This window comes from Rhinopithecus roxellana, chromosome 13 (assembly GCF_007565055.1).
Source record: "Rhinopithecus roxellana isolate Shanxi Qingling chromosome 13, ASM756505v1, whole genome shotgun sequence".
NCBI lineage: Eukaryota > Metazoa > Chordata > Mammalia > Primates > Cercopithecidae > Rhinopithecus > Rhinopithecus roxellana.
The window spans coordinates 69444997-69465022 of NC_044561.1; the positions used below are offsets into that span (position 1 = coordinate 69444997).

At 56.3% G+C, this 20026-nt stretch overlaps 1 protein-coding gene across 1 annotated transcript in view; it reads right to left on the minus strand.

Annotated features, from left to right (window-relative positions):
• Nucleotides 1-895: 895 nt before the first annotated feature.
• MYT1 (myelin transcription factor 1) overlaps nt 896-20026 on the minus strand; it is a 48343-nt gene continuing 29212 nt past the window's right edge. Inside the window, 10 exon segments of the mRNA XM_030914343.1 lie at nt 896-1238; nt 1663-1806; nt 4364-4467; nt 5105-5196; nt 8344-8565; nt 12758-12841; nt 13252-13314; nt 17356-17424; nt 17541-17603; nt 18648-18802. Coding sequence (XP_030770203.1) covers nt 1098-1238; nt 1663-1806; nt 4364-4467; nt 5105-5196; nt 8344-8565; nt 12758-12841; nt 13252-13314; nt 17356-17424; nt 17541-17603; nt 18648-18802 — 1137 coding nt within the window. The 3' untranslated portion in view covers nt 896-1097.

Genomic DNA, 20026 nt, shown 5'->3' on the forward strand with positions numbered 1-20026 from the left:
AGAATAATTAAACTAACTACTTTTTAATTTTTTCCAGGAAGTGCAATTTCTCTACTTTTAAATACTAACTTGGAATTGCAGTCACAATTGACTTGGATTCTATTTACACAGTAGGAACATTGTGTTTTTAACACATTAAATTAAAATGTACCCTTTTTTCGCATACTGGATGGATCTAAAAGAAGTGAAACCTTGGTGGTCTCCTATTAGGAATTTACCCTCTGACCTTGATGATGTCATTGCCACCTCCGTCGCCATGGATGCAGAGGTCAAGCTTGGCCACGCCCCGGATAATGTGGCAGTGATGGGTCAGGGGTCCGGGTGGATGCACAGAATCCAGAGCGGTCCCTGGACGTGGATCCCAGACCCAGGGTCTAAAGGCTGCAGCCCAAACAGGGAGCTGTGACCCAGGGCCACACACATCTCCACAGCCTCAGCGCGCCAGCTGCCCCGACACTAGGCTGATTTCCAGGAGTCTCCCAGGTTAAAATTCCTTGACCTGACAGGGGCTGCAATGCTTGTCAACTGTCTGGAGTGTCCTCTGGGAGGCCTATTCCTAACTTTCCCTCTGGGACCGAGCTTTGTTCCACCCTTAACACAAAACTGAATTAAATGAAAACAGAAAACGCACTTGCTTCCGCCGCCCTCACTGAGCACAGACACGCTGCCCCGGGCATGTCCTCCAGGCCAAGATGCCACTCACACCACCCGCCCACCACGCTCACGGCTACCCTCCCAGCCTCGACAGACAAAGGAATACTGTGGTTGCAAACTCCAAAACTTCCCTGAGAACCTTGTCCATGAGCTTCCACTGGAGACTTTGAGCTGCTCTTCAGATTTCTTTCAGAAAACAAAAATAAATCACTTTGTAATTCTTCAGTGCCCCTATGCACATGGATGGGGCCGCCACGGCCCCAAGCCTGGAGGGAGCATCGTGGGAGAGGCCGATTTCCAGCCATCCCTTTGGATAAACCCACCCGAGGCCACACCGGGCCGCGAACGGGAAGTCACTGTGAGTTGGGCATCCCCACGGTGTGGGGCAGGGCGGGGGAGGTAAACGGTGTGGTGGGCTGGGACACTCCTGGGTGCCACACGGCCTAGACCTGGATGCCCCTCACAGCCTGCTTGATGCTCTCCAGGAGGTCCTTGTTCTCCGGGTTCTGGTAGCACTCCTGGTTGGAGTACATGTCGGTGAGGGTGCTCACATAGGCATCGAAATTCTGTTCGCATATTGGCTCCTAGAGAACAGAACCAGGTTAGCAAGCCCCATCCATGCAGTGGGCCCCACACCAAAGAACCTGATGTGGGACCATCAGACCTGTGCCCCCGTGTGACCCGAGACAAGCCCATACCAACGAGGGGCAGCACTGGCTGCCCTGCCCTGGCTGCTTTGAGTGTTTCTCTCTGTAGCCATCCCAGCAGTAGCCTCTCTGCTGGTGGAATCATCATTTTGCTTCGGATTCATTAGCTACTCAGGAGGGCTAAAGTCACCATAGCCAACAGCCTGCCTGGGCCATTCGGGGTAGAGAGAATCTCCACCAGGGCACAGGACCCCTAGGGCAGGACCCAGTGGCAGAGGGGGTGGGAGATGCCCTGCCCTCCTGCTTTCCGAAGAGACCCTGGGGGGCAGCTGTGGTGCTGGCAGGTCCGCGTGCTGCCTACCATGTGTGGAAGGCGGATATTGGCGAGACTTTGGATGAGGGCCTGGCTCAAGCCAGACAGCTCCAGAAACAGGGCTTCATTCTGCTCCTCAATGAGCTTGTTCTCCTCCTCGATGTTCTTCAGGTTCTTCTCCATGGAGGAGATCTGTGCCAGAGAGAGGTTTGAAGTGCTGCCTGCCCCTTGGCCCCCATCCTCCTGGGAGTCCTCCCTGGGCTGCTTCTCACAACCCTCTGGGAGAATGCAGAACCCTGGGGTGGGGGAAGGGACAGGGACCCTGCCTTCCTGTAAGTGTCCTGCCACAGGTGAGGGGCTGCCAGAGGAGAGTAAGGCAAGGGCCCTCTGGAGACATGGCCTGACTCCAGGGAAGCCAGGAAGGGGGCCCATGTGGCACGTCTCCCTGTACCATGCTTTCTAGATAGAACTGAAACCCCTGTGCAGCTGAGGTCCCCCTCCTGGTTTTCTGAGCCCCTCTGTCCTGAGGGGATGGGGTGGGAGCACAGACTTCACAGTGCCCTGTCTCAATTTCAGACTCCACCTGCTGTGGTCTTCGCTTCACCATGCTTCCTGCTTCTATCTGTAAGATGGGAATCACTGCCCCACCCTGTGGGGTGTCAGACTGCCTTTGGGTCTTCCCCTCACCAGAAAGACCAACAGAGAGCCTCCTCAGTGCCTCCAAGCACATCTTCCCCAGGTCAACTACAGGCAAGTCTTCTCACTTCCCCACCACGGTGGGGAACCTGCCCAGGGCTGTGTTGGCCCTGAGGCTTTTGGTGTCCAGGAATAGCCGCCAGCCGGACTGCACATCTGCAGGGAGCCATGCGGGCAGAGGCTAAACTCACAGAAAGACAGTGTGGGTGACACACGAGGCAGGAGTGGTGAGCTCCTTCCTGGGAGGCTGTGGATGGGGTCAAGCACGCTTCTTCTGCCACCTGGCGACAAGCATGTGGCTTTGAAAGGGATGCATGGGGGACAGGGATCTGCCTTCCCTTTGCCTTTGCCCTGCTGCAGAGGACACCACTCACCAAATTCCCTCAGAGGGACAGGGGCTTCTGAGTCCTTCCGAGGGGATGCCAGTAAAAGGTAATCATCTGTCTTTAAAAAGATTGCTTTTGGCAAATAAAGAGAAATCAGAGGTGCTACCCCGAGGACACTGACACTGATGAAGCCTCTGAGGACTTTGAGAAGGGGAGGAGCAGGGAGCACAAAGTGGGACACCCACACAACAGTGCATCTCCACACTCGGAGACACCAGGAGGGGATGGGGATGGCTCTGCTAGGCGGGCCGTCACCCCTTCTCTGTCGTCACTGCCTATGAACCTGGGGGCACGCAGCATCGACATGTGCATGACAACGAAAATCCTTCCTGATCCCCATGGGGTGATGCTATTTTTATACAGGCTCTTGAGTAACAAGCGGTCAACGTGAGCCTGTTTGCCAGTAGAGACAAGAGCAGAGTAACGAGACACGTGGGGCTAGACTATGTCACTCATTTTCTGCTGCCTTGGTGGAGGCCGCCGTCTCCCCATCTGTCCCTGCCCAGAGGGGCTCTGCCCAAATTCCCTGTGGGACCTGGTCACTTCCTTGTCCCTTTGTCCCTCCAGCCGTTAGGGGCACAGTTATGTGTGCCCACTCCCCCATTGCGGCTGCCCACGGGTGAGGCATGCTCTTATTTTCAAAATAAGATCTTTAGTGGTTTTTTTTATTTTTCTGATTATAAATGCTCATTTTAGGGAAATCAGGAAATATGACACAAACATTTAAAGTAATTTGTAATCCTATTCCTCAGCAACAGCAGCTCTCATCGACCACACTTACTCTGGATCAGGTGCTTTTTTTTTTTTTGAGATGGAGTCTCGCTCTGTCATCCAGGCTGGAGTGCAGTGCCTGGATCTCAGCTCACTGCAAGCTCCACCTCCCGGGTTTACGCCATTCTCCTGCCTCAGCCTCCGGAGTAGCTGGGACTACAGGCGCCCGCCACCTCGCCCGGCTAGTTTTTTGTATTTTTTAATAGAGACGGGGTTTCACCGCGTTAGCCAGGATGGTCTCGATCTCCTGACCTCGTGATCTGCCCGTCTCGGCCTCTCAAAGTGCTGGGATTACAGGCTTGAGCCACCGCGCCCGGCCAATCAGGTGCTTATGCTAACTGTTTTCCTCATAGAAATGCGTTCATTGTACAATAACCTGGAGTAGAATCCTGTTCTTACCTCCATTTTACGGAGGAAGAGGCTGAAAGGTTTGTCAGGTCCCTCAGCTGGTATGTGGCTGTGCTGGGGAAGAAACCTGGCTCCAGAGGCCTGGCTCTAAGGCACCACCCTCATGGACTACTGGTACTCACAAGACCAGTAAGCCTAATGGGACCACTAGCCTTGACGGGACTAATTCTAATGAGAGTAAGAAAAACAGTGCTGCTATCTTAATAGGACTAGTATTATTAATAGTATTATTAACACTAATGAGACCACAGCCCTAGCGGGACAACCAGCTCCAGCGACCCGCCGGCACTCACAGTGTGACTTCACAGACACCACCACGTGAGTGGCCAGCACGTCCTAAGTGTGCCTGTGTGCCAGGCACTGCGCTGTCCGTCAGCTCAGCCCTTACGGCAACCTTGATGAGTGCCGACGGATGCCTCACCGTTCCCAGGATGAACGTTTGGGTTGGGAAGGCAAAGAGCCCAGGAGTGGGGGGCGGCACCACCTACCTGGGACTGCAGCTGTACCATGGCGGCCTCCATCTCCGAGTTGGACTCGTTCAGGTCTCGGATCTCCTGGTTCAGCTGCTTGATCTCCTCATCATTCTCCAACACTGACCCAGTGAGAAACCTGAGCTGTGGCTCTGGGCCTCAGGCAGGCCTGGGCCAAAGTGCTGTGGGGAAGCCTGCTTTCTAGATGGAACTGCAACCCCCCGTGCAGCAGAGGTCCCCCCTCCTGGTTGTCTGAGCTCATCTCTCTGGGGCTCATACCCCACATTGTGTGCTGGAGAAGTCTGTCTTGAAAATTGTGAGATGAGTGTTTATGGTTTGCCTCCTGAGCTGGGTGGCAGGTGGAAAGGCTTAAATCTCTTTGGGAGATATTAATTGCTACATTAAAGATGGAAGTTTGTTCGGGCGATGCTGAATTTCCTCACCTAAGTGGGAATGAGCCTCACCTCTCCACAAAATCATAGCACATGGGCTCCACTGGACTCTGATCCCAGTGGTCACCAAAGCCGCAGGTTACAGCAGGCATGACCTCCTGAGGGCCAGGGGCCCCAGACACAGGTGTCAAGAGCTGCAGAGCCAAGGTCCAACAGGCTGTCAGCTCAGGTCAAGGGATCTGCCTCTGCCATGACTCATTCCAGGAGGGGATTCATCTCTCTGCCTTCTTCCCACCAAAAAGGTGCACAGCTCTCACTCGCCCAGGAACCCAGTCATGAGCAAGGAAATTCAGGAAGCCATCCTTACCATCGCTAGTCTTGAATTTTGGACTGAGGACCTCATCCCCTGAGAGTTTTCCCTTCTTTCCAGCAAATGTTGCTCTGGGACATCCTGACAAACTGGAAGCAGAGGCCACATATCATTCACCAGCCCAGGGTCACTCACCACGACCATCCCAGGGTCACCCACCACGGCCAGCCCAGGGTCACCCACCATGGCCAGCCCAGGGTCACCCACCAGGGCCAGCCCAGGGTCACCCACCACGGCCAGCCCAGGGTCACATACCACGGCCAGCCCAGGGTCACCCACCACGGCCAGCCCAGGGTCACCCACCAGGGCCAGCCCAGGGTCACCCACCACGGCCAGCCCAGGGTCACCCACCACGGCCAGCCCAGGTCACATACCACGGCCAGCCCAGGGTCACCCACCACGGCCAGCCCAGGGTCACATACCACGGCCAGCCCAGGGTCACCCACCAGGGCCAGCCCTGGGTCACCCACCACGGCCAGCCCAGGGTCACATACCACGGCCAGCCCAGGGTCACCCACCACGGCCAGCCCAGGGTCACCCACCAGGGCCAGCCCAGGGTCACCCACCACGGCCAGCCCAGGGTCACCCACCACGGCCAGCCCAGGGTCACATACCACGGCCAGCCCAGGGTCACCCACCACGGCCAGCCCAGGGTCACCCACCAGGGCCAGCCCAGGGTCACCCACCACGGCCAGCCCAGGGTCACCCACCACGGCCAGCCCAGGTCACATACCACGGCCAGCCCAGGGTCACCCACCACGGCCAGCCCAGGGTCACATACCACGGCCAGCCCAGGGTCACCCACCACGGCCAGCCCAGGGTCACCCACCAGGGCCAGCCCAGGGTCACCCACCACGGCCAGCCCAGGGTCACCCACCACGGCCAGCCCAGGGTCACATACCACGGCCAGCCCAGGGTCACCCACCACGGCCAGCCCAGGGTCACCCACCACGGCCAGCCCAGGGTCACATACCACGGCCAGCCCAGGGTCACCCACCACGGCCAGCCCAGGGTCACCCACCATGGCCAGCCCAGGGTCACGCACCATGACAAGGCCAGGGTCACACACTATGGGATAGTCTAGCGGTCACCACGACTAGTCTGGGGTCAGACACCATGACCAGCCCAGGGTTACACATTATGGGTTAACAGAAGGTATGTTCACTTCACCTAGATGACCCGGAGGGCCTCCCTATGGCCAAACTGTGTTCTATGGGGAAAAAGAAGCTACATCTTGGCAGGGCAGAGGCTGGGAAGGGGACACTCCAGAGCTTACCTCACTTGGCACAGCCATAGCTGGCCCTAACTGATACTCGAGGGGCCGGGGCAGTGTTGCTCTGGGTAACGCTCCCTCTGGGGTCTGAGGTCCACATGACCCGCTTGCCCGTACTTTGCAGCCCGGACCTCCCAGAGGAGCCGGTTCTAGCTGACTCTGCCTCTGAGATACCCTCTAGGATGTGGTGGTAACGACAATCACAGATCACTCCTCGGATACAGACACTCGAGCAGAAAAAGGCATTAAAATTGTACATTCTCAGGCATGATTTCCTTTATGAAGTGATTGTATCCACGGCATAAGTAAAGGTTGATTGAGGCAAGGTGAGACGTCTTTAGGAAGCCCAGCGTGAGTCTCTGCCCACCTGACCCTGGCTGCAGTAGCCTCCTTTAGTGGCCTTCCTGGCTTCTGCGACTGTGACCATGCCAGCTGCCCGTGCCAGATCTAGTCTCTCCTCTGCCTTCTGCCAGGGCCCCTCACTCACAGTGAACGCTGAGTCCTTGCTAGCTGGCAGCCAGATAAGCCCTGGCCCAGAACTTTCTACCTCATTTCCTTTCGCTGCCTCTCCCTGGCTCCAGCCCCCCAGCACCTCCAACCTCGTCCAGCGGGCCAGGCTGTTCTCAGCTCCAGCCACTTCACTGAGGCCTTGTGCCACAGACATCTCAGACCAAGCTGCTACCTCCTTCTCAAAGAGGACTTTCTTGTCCTCTTTGTAATTTACGTATTTATTTATTTACAGGCTGTCCCACCTACTCTGCCCCAAATGCACTCTACAAGGATAAGGGTTAGTTGTCCTTTTCTTCTCTGCTCTCTCTCCAGGGCTGGGTACATGGTGCAAATGCTTTTGTTGAATGAGTGAGTTAATTAATCTTGTAGGGGAGGAAGGAAGGGAAAAGGGAGGGGAGGTGAAGAAAAAGAAGAGAAGGTGAGGAAGGGGAGGGAAGGGAAGGGGAAGGTGGGGGGAAGGAAGGGGAGAGGAAGAAGGGGAGGAGAGGGGGTGCGGAGGGGAGGGGAAGAGGAGGGGAGGGGAAGAGGAGAGGAGGGGAAGGGGAGGGGAGAGGAGGGAAAAGGGAAGGGGAGGGGAGGGGAAGGGAAGGGGAGGGGAGAGAGGGAGGGAAGAGGGGAGGGGGAGGGGAGAGAGGGAGGGAAGGGGAGAGGAAGAAAAGGGGAGGGAGAGGGGAGGGGAAGGGGAAGGGAGGGAAGAAGGAAATGGGGAGGGATAGGGAAGGGAGAGGGGAGGAAAGGGAGGGAAAGGGAAGGAGGAAGGGAGGGAGGAGAGGAAAGGAGGGAGAAGGGAGAGGAAGGAGGAGGGAAAAAGGGGAGGGGAGGGACAGGGGAGGGAATGAAGAGTCAGCATTGGCCCTAGGCCCAGACACAGGGTTTCTGATGGGACCAGGCACTTATTGTCGCCATAGGACACACACAGGAAGTGGGGGCTGGTGAAGCAAGGTCCCTCAGCTCCACAGCAGGTGCTGGAGGGCAGGTGAGAGGTGGTGAGTGCTGCCCAGGCCCACTGCCAGACAGTGAGGGGTCGCCAGCTCCCTTGCAAAGCAGGCAGGGGTCTCTGCCCAGAGTTCAAAGAAGAGGTGTGCATGGGAGAGACACGGCAAAAGGTGTAGAAGACACACTTTTCCTGAGAAGTTGTCAGCCTGCTAAGAGAACATGTCAGACCCAGGGCTCTGCTCATGTGTGGCCTCTGTGTCCAGCATCACACCCAGCCTGGAAGGACTCCATCAGGATGTGGAAGGGTGGCTTATGAGGGAAGACGCATGGCGAAGACATAACCAACAGCATCACCTGGCACAACAGACCCACTAGCCTCCCCCATCCGCTACCCATGCGGCCTGGCCTTTCCCTTGAGAACCTTTGGTCACACGGAGTCCTGGTCTGGCTTCAGCCCCAGGCCCCAGGCGAGGGTCCCTACTGACTGCAGAGGGGCAGGGCCTGCAGGCACAGTTACCTCCGGTGGGTGAGGAAACTCCCATTGGCGTGGCCAGAGCCGTCACAGCCCGGGGTGGGGCAGGTCGGTCCTTCATTCTTCAGGGACTTCCAGGAGAATGACGAGCCATTGAGGGAACCTTCCTTCTGCCTGCGGGCGGCCAGTGGGCAGCCGGACGCGCTCCTGTGAGAGGCGTATTTTCCGCTGATGTGACCAAGCCCCACACAGCCTGGAACTGGGCACCTGGGCACAGAAAGGCCAGGGTGAGTACAGGGGCGAAGGGTTGGGAGGAGAAGCCTGGAGACGCTCCCAAGCCAGACACGAGAGAGCCCAGCATCACACATTAAAGGACTTCTGAGTGAGGCAGGGAGGGCAGTTGAGGTCCTGGAGCCTCAGGGAAGAACCTGGCCCTTCCCGGCTGAATGTGAAGACTGCAGGGCCGCGCTCCCTCTTCCGCCTTGGCCTCACAGCCCCTGTATGGCTGGAGTCTCCGCAGCCACCTTCTTTCCGTGCCCTCCAGCAGCTATGACCCTGAGCCTGGGGGCTGCCCTCAAGTTCACTCCAAGCCTTGCTGCTGGAGTCACTTATGTGTCACTCAGCAATGTGGAGCCATGTTGTCAGCTGAGACCACCCAGAGGCTACTCCCTGGGAGCTTGCATCAAGCACAGGTCCGGGGGCCTATGGATCCATGAGAATGACAAGGTACCCTAAGCAGGGGAGCTCAGGGACAGCAGGGGCCTGTCACCCCACAGCCTCCCAGACTGAGGCCAGTGCAATCGGGGGCAATGCCCACAGATGTTGCAGCTTTGACACAACTGAGATCTATGTTCTAGAAGGAAGAACACAGGCCTCATGTGGGGGAGACTCGCTAGGACATCCCATAATCACTCCTGCCTGAGGCTGGCCTTACATGGTGGTTCCCTTTCTTTTGTTCTGGGTGTTCCAAGAGAGAGATAGAGGCCCTTATGACAATAACATAAATTCAGATTGGCAAATGCCTCGAGCACAGTGTGGGTCAGAGACAAACAGGACAATGACAATGCAGAGGGCCCAGGCCCAAGACCTCTCTGAGTGTCTGTCCCCACGGCCTCAGGGAAGGACCTGGACCAGGATTTGGGGATCTGAGGGACCACGTCATCCGGGAACCCACTCCAAACCTAGGACAAGATCTTCAATCTGCAAGGCTCATTCTTATCTCTCCATAAATGAAACTCATCCAAATTCCCATTTGTCACATGCTCAACTGTGCTGATTACCTGGCAACACAAGACCCCAAGAGAGGACATTGCTCCATTTACAAAGAGATCCACGGGGATACAGGGAAGTCACAGCGCAGGAAGCGCTCCGGAGGACGGTAGCGGGGGGCGGGGGCAGTGGCAGAGGCTCCTGCTGCAGGGGTGAGATGGGGGCACAGGGCTGCGTTGCTCAGTGGGAGGTCAACGAGGCCTGGGCAGGGAGGGCAGCATCCGGCTCCTTGCCCCCACGCTGGCCTCATCTCTGAAGCTGCCATTTCAGGCACTTCCCAGCCACCTCAGCCAGGGCCCTGCTTCCTCTCTCTCCACAGGCCCCTCTCAGGGCTCTTTTCCCTTTGTTGCTCATCCCACCCACCCAGCCCTCAGACATTCACAGGACATTCCCTGAGCAGTCCAAGGCTGTCTCAACCCCATCCAGAGCAGAGACACTGCCAGCGGCCCCGATGGGGGCTTTGGGAAGTTCACATTCAATGTCCAGCCCCCCTCAGACGGGGATGCCTCCCAGCCGTGGGGCCCTGGGGGGCACCTGTGCCAGGCACAGCCGACCCTGAGGTGAGGACCTGGGCTGGGAAGAGGCACTGGCCAAATGGGAAGTGGCTCTTCAGTTACTCTACACGGTCGAGTCTGAATTATTATTATTATTATTATTATTTTATTATTATTGAGACGGAGTCTCAATGTGTTGCCCCGGCTGGAGTGCAGTGGCACGATCTCAGCTTGCTGCAACCTCCACCTCCTGGCTTCAAGCAATCCTCCTGCCTCAGCCTCCCAAGTAGCTGGGATTACAGGCGCCCGCCACCACACCCAGTTGATTTTTGTATTGTTAGTAGAGATGGGGTTTCACCATGTTGGCCAGGCTGGCCTCAAATTCCTGACCTCAGGTGATCCGCCCACCTTGGCCTCCCAAAATGCTGGGATTACAGGCATGAGCCACAGCGCCTGGCCCAAATCTGAATTATTTTTACTCCCTTTCTTGCAAAACACTAGTCCCCTTCATCAAGGGAAACTGTTTTTGTTCCCCTGGGTCACATACATGGAAAGGATTTCAGATTTCAAGTATGTTCTCTTTCTCACAACACCGTGTGTGGAGACTTTCAAGCCGTCAGGGACATCATGTTGAGACGTGCTGGGGCGGGGGTGCAGGCACTGAGCTGGTGAGGCCTCTGTGCTTCTTGGGTGAGCTAGTGTTTCCTGTCACATATTGGGGGGCAGAAGCCATGTGTGCCAGTGACATGAGAAACATGGCCAGGACCAGGAACCAGAGGTGCATTTCATTTGTCGGGTGTCTGTGAGGCCAGGGACAGCGTGGGCTCCCCTCTGGGGACAATGGGCAGGGCAGGGGGACATTCGCCTCTTGACTCCCATGGTGGCGCCTCCGCAGGACTTTTATGACCAGTTATAAAGCTGTGGCAAAGGGATTTACCACCAAGTGCCTGTTGTGACTCAGTTTTAAATAGTGCAGGCATGAGACGTCATAAAAAGGACTTGCTCCACCAGGCTCTCCAGATCACAGCTCATGCACGCTGACAAAATCCCATCCCTCAGCAAGACCTGACACATCCATTCGAGTTTCTGCTTCGATCTGCATCTGTTTAAAGACGTTGGGCAATTATAAATGCAGTTAAAGTTTATGGCTGGGGAGGCAAACCCCTGTAAAACGGAGGCGTTAAGTGGTCAGGTTCCCTCTGCCGTGGAGCCATTAGGAACTTCGTCTATCCTGCAAATGCTTAAGTGTTTCTCAAAGTCGAGTCTCCACTTGGCTGCAGAACTCTTGTTTTTTTTAAAGCTAAGTTGACAGCACATTAGAAAGGAAAACCGTTTTTCCTGATTAATTTGAAAAATGCTGATCTTGATTTTAGTTATCTGCAAATGCAGCACGATTCACTTGTAATATCCCTGCCAGCAGGATCCTTGCCAAATCCATAAAGGTGTTGCACTTATATGATCGTAGCAAATTCCTGGATTCTCAGGGGCAAAATGTTTTTTCTACACCTCAGCATTTAGCGTGCGGCCTTCATAGTACTAACAACCACAAATTTTGCATTGTTAATTTAGCGTTCATTACAGTTTTATTGTAAAAAGTAAACAAACAAGCCACAGCCTATTACACCAAACAGCTGGTGGGGCCAGCCCTTCCGAAGGATGTGATGTTGGTCAGTTAGGTTCCTCCAGGGGCACAGCTGGAGCGAGCTACCAAGAGGGGCAACCCAATCTCGGCCAAGTTGTCCCCTCCCCAGGGGTGAGGTCCGCCTGCCCTTGGTCCAGCAGGTAACACAATCAGGGCAACCTGTTTCCTGTGGGCATAGTAGGGCCGTGTCCTGACCAAGCCAGCCCCAAGGCCCTGGGCAACAAAGTGTACAGAGCCATCATTTCCGCCGCTCACCTGCTGGGGAACCCACTGCCCGTTTTGCCAGATGTCAGCTCTGAAAGTACCTCGGTCCTGGGCACATTGGCCAGTGGGCCGCCCGGTTCGAGTCTGTGGCAAAGCATTGCCCCCACCTACAAGTGGGCAGTGCAGGGGACCCATCCCCTATTGGGAGAATAGGCTTGCGAGGACACAAACCCCCACCGAGTAAGACAACACAGAGTCAGGGTTCCCGTGAGCCCCACAAAGACACATCAGCCCCACCCTGCCCCAGTGGGGAGAGCAACAGAGGAGATTCTTTTTGCCTCAAGGACTTTGGGTCACTTAAGGCCAAGGATGTCCTCTCCTTCACCCAACAGTGTCTGGTGTCCAGTTTAGATCCTCCCAGCTCTCTGTCTACCAGCTCTCTGCATCGGTGTGTGGGTGGACGGACACATGGGGTTTGAAGCTTCAACGTCTTTCTAACCACCCTCTTCTCCTTGACTTCTGCACCTCACCTTTCCTGCAGACAAAAGTCTGCAGGTTGCAAGGCCCTGGGGCCCACTCCCAGGTGGCCCTAAGACATAGGTAGAAGGGTGCTCTGCCTCTCCCAGCCCCGTCAAATACTCCAGACCTGAGAAGCCCGGAGGCTCTGGCACCCACGCCCTCCGTACTCACATCTTCACAGGTGCCAACGTGCAGCGAGAGCTTCCATAAAACAGTGAGGTGACCCATTGTATTAACGAAAAGAGACTCTAGCAGGCATTTTTTACATTATAAAACATAGGAAAATCTCAATTCTGCAAAGCAATGAAAGAGCCAGCATGGCCCAACGTACTTCATCAGCTCGGGGTCCTCCTTGTCGTCCTTGGTGGGTGCCACCTTGACTCCACTTTTCTTTGCACGAGGGCAGCCGGACAAGCTGATTTTGAAAGAGGAAAAAAGGCCACCTTAGTGCTAGAACAGCGGCTTCTCACACCCGTTCATCTCATCCTCGCCCCTCACGCTCTGTGACCCCAGGTTGGGGTGGGAGAGAATGAGGGCAACTGATGGATCCATTGTAAGAAGCAGAAACCACAGACACGGAGCCTTCGCACGAGGCAGCAGGGTCAGAAGGAGAAGCATTTCCATGAGCCCCTAACCCTGACGCTTTGTCTTTTATCTTACTGCAGAGGGCAACCTAATCAGGTTCTGGAAATGGCAACAATTCAGATTAAAGAGATGGAAATGGACTCCAGCGGTCAGCAACATTAGTGTCTTCCAATCTTCATCTAAGGAAGAGATTCCCTACACACCCCTGGGGCCCAGGACTTGAGGGCGTGGCAGGCTCACCTCCGGTGTGAAGCGTAGTTCCCTGTGATATGGCCAGAGCCGTCACAGCCAGGCGTGGGGCACCTGCAGAGGAAAGCAGAACTGGAACCAGAGCCCGTGAAGACGTTTAGCCCCGGCCCAGAGCCCTGGGACTCCCAGAGGAAAGCCTTCCGGGCGCAGCCCTTGAGTGAGCCCACTCACATTCCCTTATCCACAGAGGAACATCACTGATGTTCACCCCAGCTGCCTACTGCCAGCAACAGGGGTCTGAAGAGATCATCTCGGGGGTTCAGTACTTTCCTCCCCTGTCTCCCCAAGGGAGACCAGGAAGTCTGAGAGGACAGCAGCCAAATGCTGCTCCAGCATCAGTTTACACCCAGGCACCAAACCTGGGCACTGGGACAGGCCTACAGGGTCCACAGCAGCCCAAGGACACGAAGGGCTCCCAGCTTGGACTTCTGTAGGGTCTAGGCTGCACTAAAGGCATTCAGAGCATATCTGAGCCATAACTTCAAGCATGAGTTCTCCAGATCCTAAGACCAGTACATCTTCTTGGACGGGCTGGGAGCTTGCCCTCACAAAGGGTTGCCACCATGGGCTGGTAAATGAACAGAGGGTTTTTTGCCCACCTGCTGCATAGCAGATGGCGCTGGCCACGCCAGGCCTGGCTGTTGTGTAGCGTGACTTCAGAGTTCATACAGCCAGTAGCTTACAGCAGACTAAGGAGGAGAAGCACACAAGTCCAACTTCATACACCCAAAACTATGTGATGAATGCATCACGGGAGGTGGTACAAAATTCCACTTTAATATTACAAGCACGGATGCTATTTTCTTCCGAATGTGCAGTGAGGAAAAATATGTGAGTTCCTGCTGATGTTAGAGTGGGAGGAGGTGACCTGATTGTGCGGGTAGATCCATCCCCCGTCAGGGCTGCTCTCTGTGCCTCACCCCTCATGAGCATCCTGACCCTGTAGGAGCCAGGCAAGACTTCAGTGCTTGTGTCCAGATCACCTGCTACTCATGGGCACTTTGCTGTGGCGCTCAGACCCCAGGGAGGACGTCTCACTTTCCATGCTGCCGGCCCTTCCTCACCGGAGTCTTCCACCAGCACATGTGACATCTGGCCACTGGGGCAGGACATCTCCTCGCTTAGAGGAAGATGCGGCCGGGCACAGCCTGGCACCCAAAGGGCTATGGCGGCACAGCAGGGCTGGCCCCACCTCTTGCAACCTTCTCTTCAGCCCCTAGGAGTTTTCTCGGGACGCCCTCATGGGGAGTCTCAGGTTCCTTCATCCTCGCCCTGTGGGCCACACGTTGGATACCTTGCTGGCCAGCCCAGAGAACCAAAGATGGCCTGCCTCTCCTTCCTGAGTTGGCAGCTGTTCAAGTGGCCACATGGGGCTCCAGCTCCTTGTCTCAGTGGCAGGAAAGCATCGGGTAGAGCTCCGGTTCAGTGCGGTGGGCAAGTGGCCACTCAGGTGCCAGAGTGACAGACCCACAGCAGCTCCAGGCCTCGACGGGGATAAGCACAGCATTGGGCTGTGAGTGGCATCAGCAGCAGAGCAGATACTCCCCGATGGCATCTGTGAGTGAGTCTCAGGTGGGCGTATAACTCCCAAGGGGCCGGCAGGTACCTAACACACAGGTGGGGCCATCCTGCACTCCTCACTGAGGCCGCATTCAATGGCTTTTCTCAAGAGTTGTGTCCAAGAGAGGAAAGTGCTCACATAGTCAGAGGAGCAGGTGTCCCCTCTGCATGCCCCTTATGGCCCTGTGGACCCCCAGGGTCAGCTGCAGGAATCTGGAGCCACCTCCACCCCTCCCACTGCCTGTTTCTGAGTGTCCCATCTGGGCAGAAGGGAGCACCATGTCTGAGGGACACCCTCTCCCTTGGCAATACACACCAGGTCTCACCTCTCTAAGCCCCATCCCTGTGCTGTGGACAGGCATTCTTCACCCTGCACAAAGCCTGTCATGCCCTGGCAGGTGTGTGTGGCTGTGGCCGGAGGCAACCATGTCCTCTCAGCCCTTGACCACATCAGACACATGGGAGGGAAGAGTGAACGCCCTTGGGATTCACTTAAAACACAGAACACACATCATCCGACTGTCACTGCAGCCAGTTGTGGACAGGGAGGTCATGAAAGGAACCTCATTTTTTCCAAGGCCACCTTCACCCATGGCTGCCACAAGGCTGATCAGAAGGAGCCAGTGCCCGATGCCCCCTCACACAGGAGGTGGCAGAGAGCAAAGAGGTTGGTATATCAGGACACGTGGCGGGGCAGGACCACCATCGTCCCAAGCTCGTGCAGTGGTCGGAGGTAGGAGAGGAAGTGGCCTCCCATGGAAAGGCCCCTGGGGGGAGAGTGGAGCTTCTGAAGGAGCCTGGAGGCCTTGGCTGCCTGCCCACACCTTGCCAATGCTGATGAGTGGTTCACTTTCACACAGGGGAGGCTTTTGGTCGTTATTTCTAAAGAAGTTTGGAGTTAAAGTTCTTCACAGGCTCTTAGTCTTAAAAAAGCACTAACTCTCCCAGACGGCCATGTCTCCAGGCCGGAACCGTGCCAAGCTTCTTTCATCCACCTGGGCATCCACTTAGCAGGACAGAAAGGACATGGTGACATGGGGCCACTGGCTGCACACAGCCACATTTCTTGCCCTTTCATTATTCAGGCCCTCAAATGGGAAACACCATGGGAACTAATCATAGAAAAGAAAGCAGAATTGGAAAAGGAAAACGGAATGCAAGAAAGATGGCAAGAGAAGAAGGAAAGAGGGAGAGAGGACAGTCCCAGAAGCTGCAGGACTGAGTGTTTCCTGGGTTTCTAGGACTAGACAAAGTGAGGGGCAGAATGAATGAACAAGTCAATGTGTGAATCGGCTGTGGTGACCTGAGCCTCAGAAAATGCTTATGTTGAAGCTATGAACTTCCAGGAAGGAAACTGAGATGGTGCACCCCACCCTGTGGGAACTGAGGGCCTGATGACACACTCCTCCTGGCTGCTGGGGCCAGGGCAGCCTCCAGAGAGAAACAGAGACAAGGCTGCTGGTGGGTGGGGGCTCTGGGAGGCCCAGAGCTTTCTGTCCAGCTCTGAGCCAGCTAAGGTCCTTAGAAGCCCTTCAGCAATTTCATTTCCTCATCTTAGAGGCACCAGTGCCCAGGATCCTGTCTGGCCCCAGAATGGAATGAGACAGGGTGTGTTGACCTGAATTCAGGGCCCCCAACACAGAGGGCTATGGGAGGGAGGGACACCCCCGGAGAGGGGTGCCCTGAGGAGACAAGAATGGGACCCCCTTCCTCCAAGGCCTCAGCTCAACCCCGGTGCCCAGGAGGTGCTCCCCGTGGCTCAGGGTCACATACATAGGCTGTGGAGTCACAGCACAACTGGAGGCATGAAAACCAAAGGCAATAACAGTCCCTGACTCCAACCCCAAGAGGACACTGATACCTGGAAACCTCTGGGTGCTTGCGCCTGGCTGTGCGGGACTGTCAAGCAGGCTGGCTGGTGCCTGCAGGGCCTGCCCTGCCCATGTGTTAGGTAGGGGCAGGGAGGTGCAGAAGCAGAAATGGGTGAGCCCAGCAAACAGAAGGCACAAGCATGGAGGAAGAGGGCATCAGGGCTAAGGCAGAAGCAGCTGGAGCATGACAGGAGGGGGAGGACAAGGAGCTTTCTCTTCATGATCAGCGTTCAGTTCATTCAGCAAGAGCCACACAGCCTGCGGCCTGCCGAGCCACGGCAGGGCTCACATTCCCTGGTCGGTTCTGGGCTTTTCCCAAATCTCTAGGGCAGTGAGAAGGCAGGCCCAAACAGCCCTGTCGGGGTCTTCAGGAGAGGCTGGAGGGTGGGGAATGGGGCAAGAGCAGCGCGGGAGCCTGCAGCAGCCCCTAGCCCCCAGCGGAGAGGTGAACAGCAGAGCTCAGAGCAGGGGCACAGAGGCAGAGCAGCCCCAGCCAAGCAGAATCGGCCCCTCCACGGCCCTGCCCCTCTGCCCATCTCAGGAGAGCTAGGGCCAGCCGAGGCTTGGCACCTTGGAGAAGGCTGATTTTGGCAGGAGCCTCATGGAAGGAGAGCAAAGCGAGGGTGCCGCCCAAGAGACAGGAGGTCAGGGAGCGCAAACATACTTGAGGTCAGCAGAGTGGGCAGCCATGAGGTTTCTGAGGCTCTTGTCAGCAAGAGGGCAACCAGAGAGGCTGAAAGAGAAGAGATGGGATATTGGGGTAAGCCAAAGAGGGGAGCAGAGGAGGAGGAGCGGAGGAAGACCCACCAAGAAGCACCCAGGCCAGACAGACCCGAGCGGGAGACAAACCTGCGGTGGGAGGCATAGTTCCCAGTGATGTGGCCGCTGCCGTCACAGCCAGGGGTGGGACAGCTGGACAAAGGAAAAAGAGTGTCAGACCAGAGAGTGGTGTGTACCTGTCCCCCAGGCTAAGCCTGCTCTGCGAGGGTGACTGATGCCCACTCCTGGCTCGTGGCTCCTCCTCCCCTCAGTCCTTGGAGGACAGCCGGTGCCTCTCAGGCTGGAAGTTTCTCCCACACAACTTAAGAAGAAAAAGGTAACCAAATTAAAGTTGAGCTTAAAGTTAGGATGCCTGTGACGCACATGCTGTGTGTGCCCGTGTATGTGCCCGTGAATATTTAGGCAGGGAGCTCCTTCCCTTTTCCAGGCCCTGAAGCAGCAAGGCCTTCCCTGGATCCAGCCGCTCCCAGGAGGGCAAGACACAGGTGTGAGGGTACAAGAGGGGTTCAGGGTGGGGAGAAGAGGGACCCCAGAAATGTACTCTGAGCACATGTGAGAGGTGGATCACCTGTGGAGCAGGTGCCAGGCACAGCCTCTCACAGTCCCCTAGGAGAGGTGGCTGGCAATGAAGGCTGACCTGAAGGTCACTGACATCTCACCATTATCCATCAGCAACTTTGACTGTTCCAGCCCCGTGCGGACCAGCTCAGACACACAGCATCTGGGCCAGCCAGCATGACAGAGTTGAGGGTGGTGAGCCCTAAGGCAGTGCATTCCAGGCCTTGGCCACGGAGCCCTGGGCAGAACGTGCCCAGCTGCGGCCTCAGGGAGAGGGCTGGGCCTCTGGTTGCCCCGAGGGCTTCCAGTGGAGCTCTCTGAGGAACTCTCCTCCACTCTGCCCCTGCTCTGCTCTGTCCTGCTTGGTGAGCTTGGCCAGGGAATTTCTTTGTTCTTAATCACTTTTAGAAGATTGCAGTAAAGCCAACCACAACGCAAAGGTGTTGGGAAACCTCTGACTGCTCTGGCTCCTGTCGCAGGCCGCCCGGATCAAGGTGGTCAGGACAGGTCGGAGGAAGCCTGAGCAGACCCACTCGTCACGGGTCGGGACCGGGGCCTGTTCCTCCCCAGGCCACAGAGGGTCTCCTAGGAGCTGTGCCAGCCAAAGCAGGGACTCACGTGAGCAGTTCCTTCTTTATGTCCTTGGAGAGAAACTTCAGCTTAAAGTTGGTCAGGGTGACTTCCCCCGGATACTTCCGCTCCTCAAAATTCTCTTCCGACACTTCCTGGTCATCTGCTTCAGAAGAAGCAAAAGAATGGGCTGCTGGCTCTGACTGCAAAAAACCAGCAGGGAGATGTTTTAACCGGCTGGCGGGGAGGCCTGGGCGCCCAACCCGGTGGGCGAGGGAGAGGAACCCTTCAGGACAGTGCCTGGAGTCTCCTGTCTTCTGGATAAGGGAGGAAGACTTAACTCCCCAGCAAAACACAGAAGACAACACCCCCGAGGGGCCGGATCCCTCCCCCACTTCAGCCAGAGCTCCTGGGTTGCCCTAAAAATGAGAAGGCCTGGTGCTGCCCAGTGTGGCAGGCTCCTGACACTCTCCCTGGCCTCAGGTGTGTGGGTCCCCTCCACCACGCCACTCCACAGTGTAAACATCAGGATACTGTCCCTTCAGAGCCAGGGATGGCACTCAATAGACAGTAGGCACTAAATAAGTGTTACTGAAATGCCATGAAGATGGGACGGCACAACGAGGGTAATAATATACAAATTACGATCATTGCAGTGGCCTTGAAACCACCTGGCCTGACACGCCCACCAATGCGATGCCTTGACCATGGCAGGTACTTGATAAAGGCTTCAAACTGAATGCTGGGTATGGAGGCTCAGTGCTATGGACACAGGTAAGCAGGGCACAGTCCCCCCCACGGAGGGGCCAGGGGTCCATGAAGGGTCAGAAGGCCAACATTCTGCAGGATGCTGTAACCAGAGCTCAAATTCCAGTCCTGACAAGCACTCGCATGTGTCCCAGGCAGGTGGCTCAGGCTCCTAGGGCCCAGGTGCCACTCTTTTAAACTTGAGGTAACAGCAGTCCCTCACGGGCTTTTGGGGATCAAATGAGGAAATGCCCTTGAAGCCCACGGCCCAGCATAATAACAGTCTTCGGACAATTGGACCTTGTTGTGGGTTCCCAGGCTCCTCCTCTATAAAATGGGGCGACCTGAGGGTGGTGTGAGAGCCAGTGAGGAAGTCTGGCTCCCCACTGAGGCCGGATTATGGAGGGGGCCTGATCCAGCCCCCACCCTTCATAGGGGCCTAGCCCCACCTCCCTCATTCCTCCTTGAGGGTCTGGCCCTGCTCCTTCCGCAGGGACCCCTTCCACCTCCTGAGGGGCTTTAGGGGAGGGGAAGGAGAGGGAGAGAGAGAGGAGCCTGCTAGTCTCACACATGCCGCTGCTGCCACCTGGACCCTGGGCTGCCCTCAGAGCTGGACTTTTCTCTTCAGGACACACACCTCCTTGGGAAAAAACCCAGAATTAGCCTCTGAGGGCTCTTCT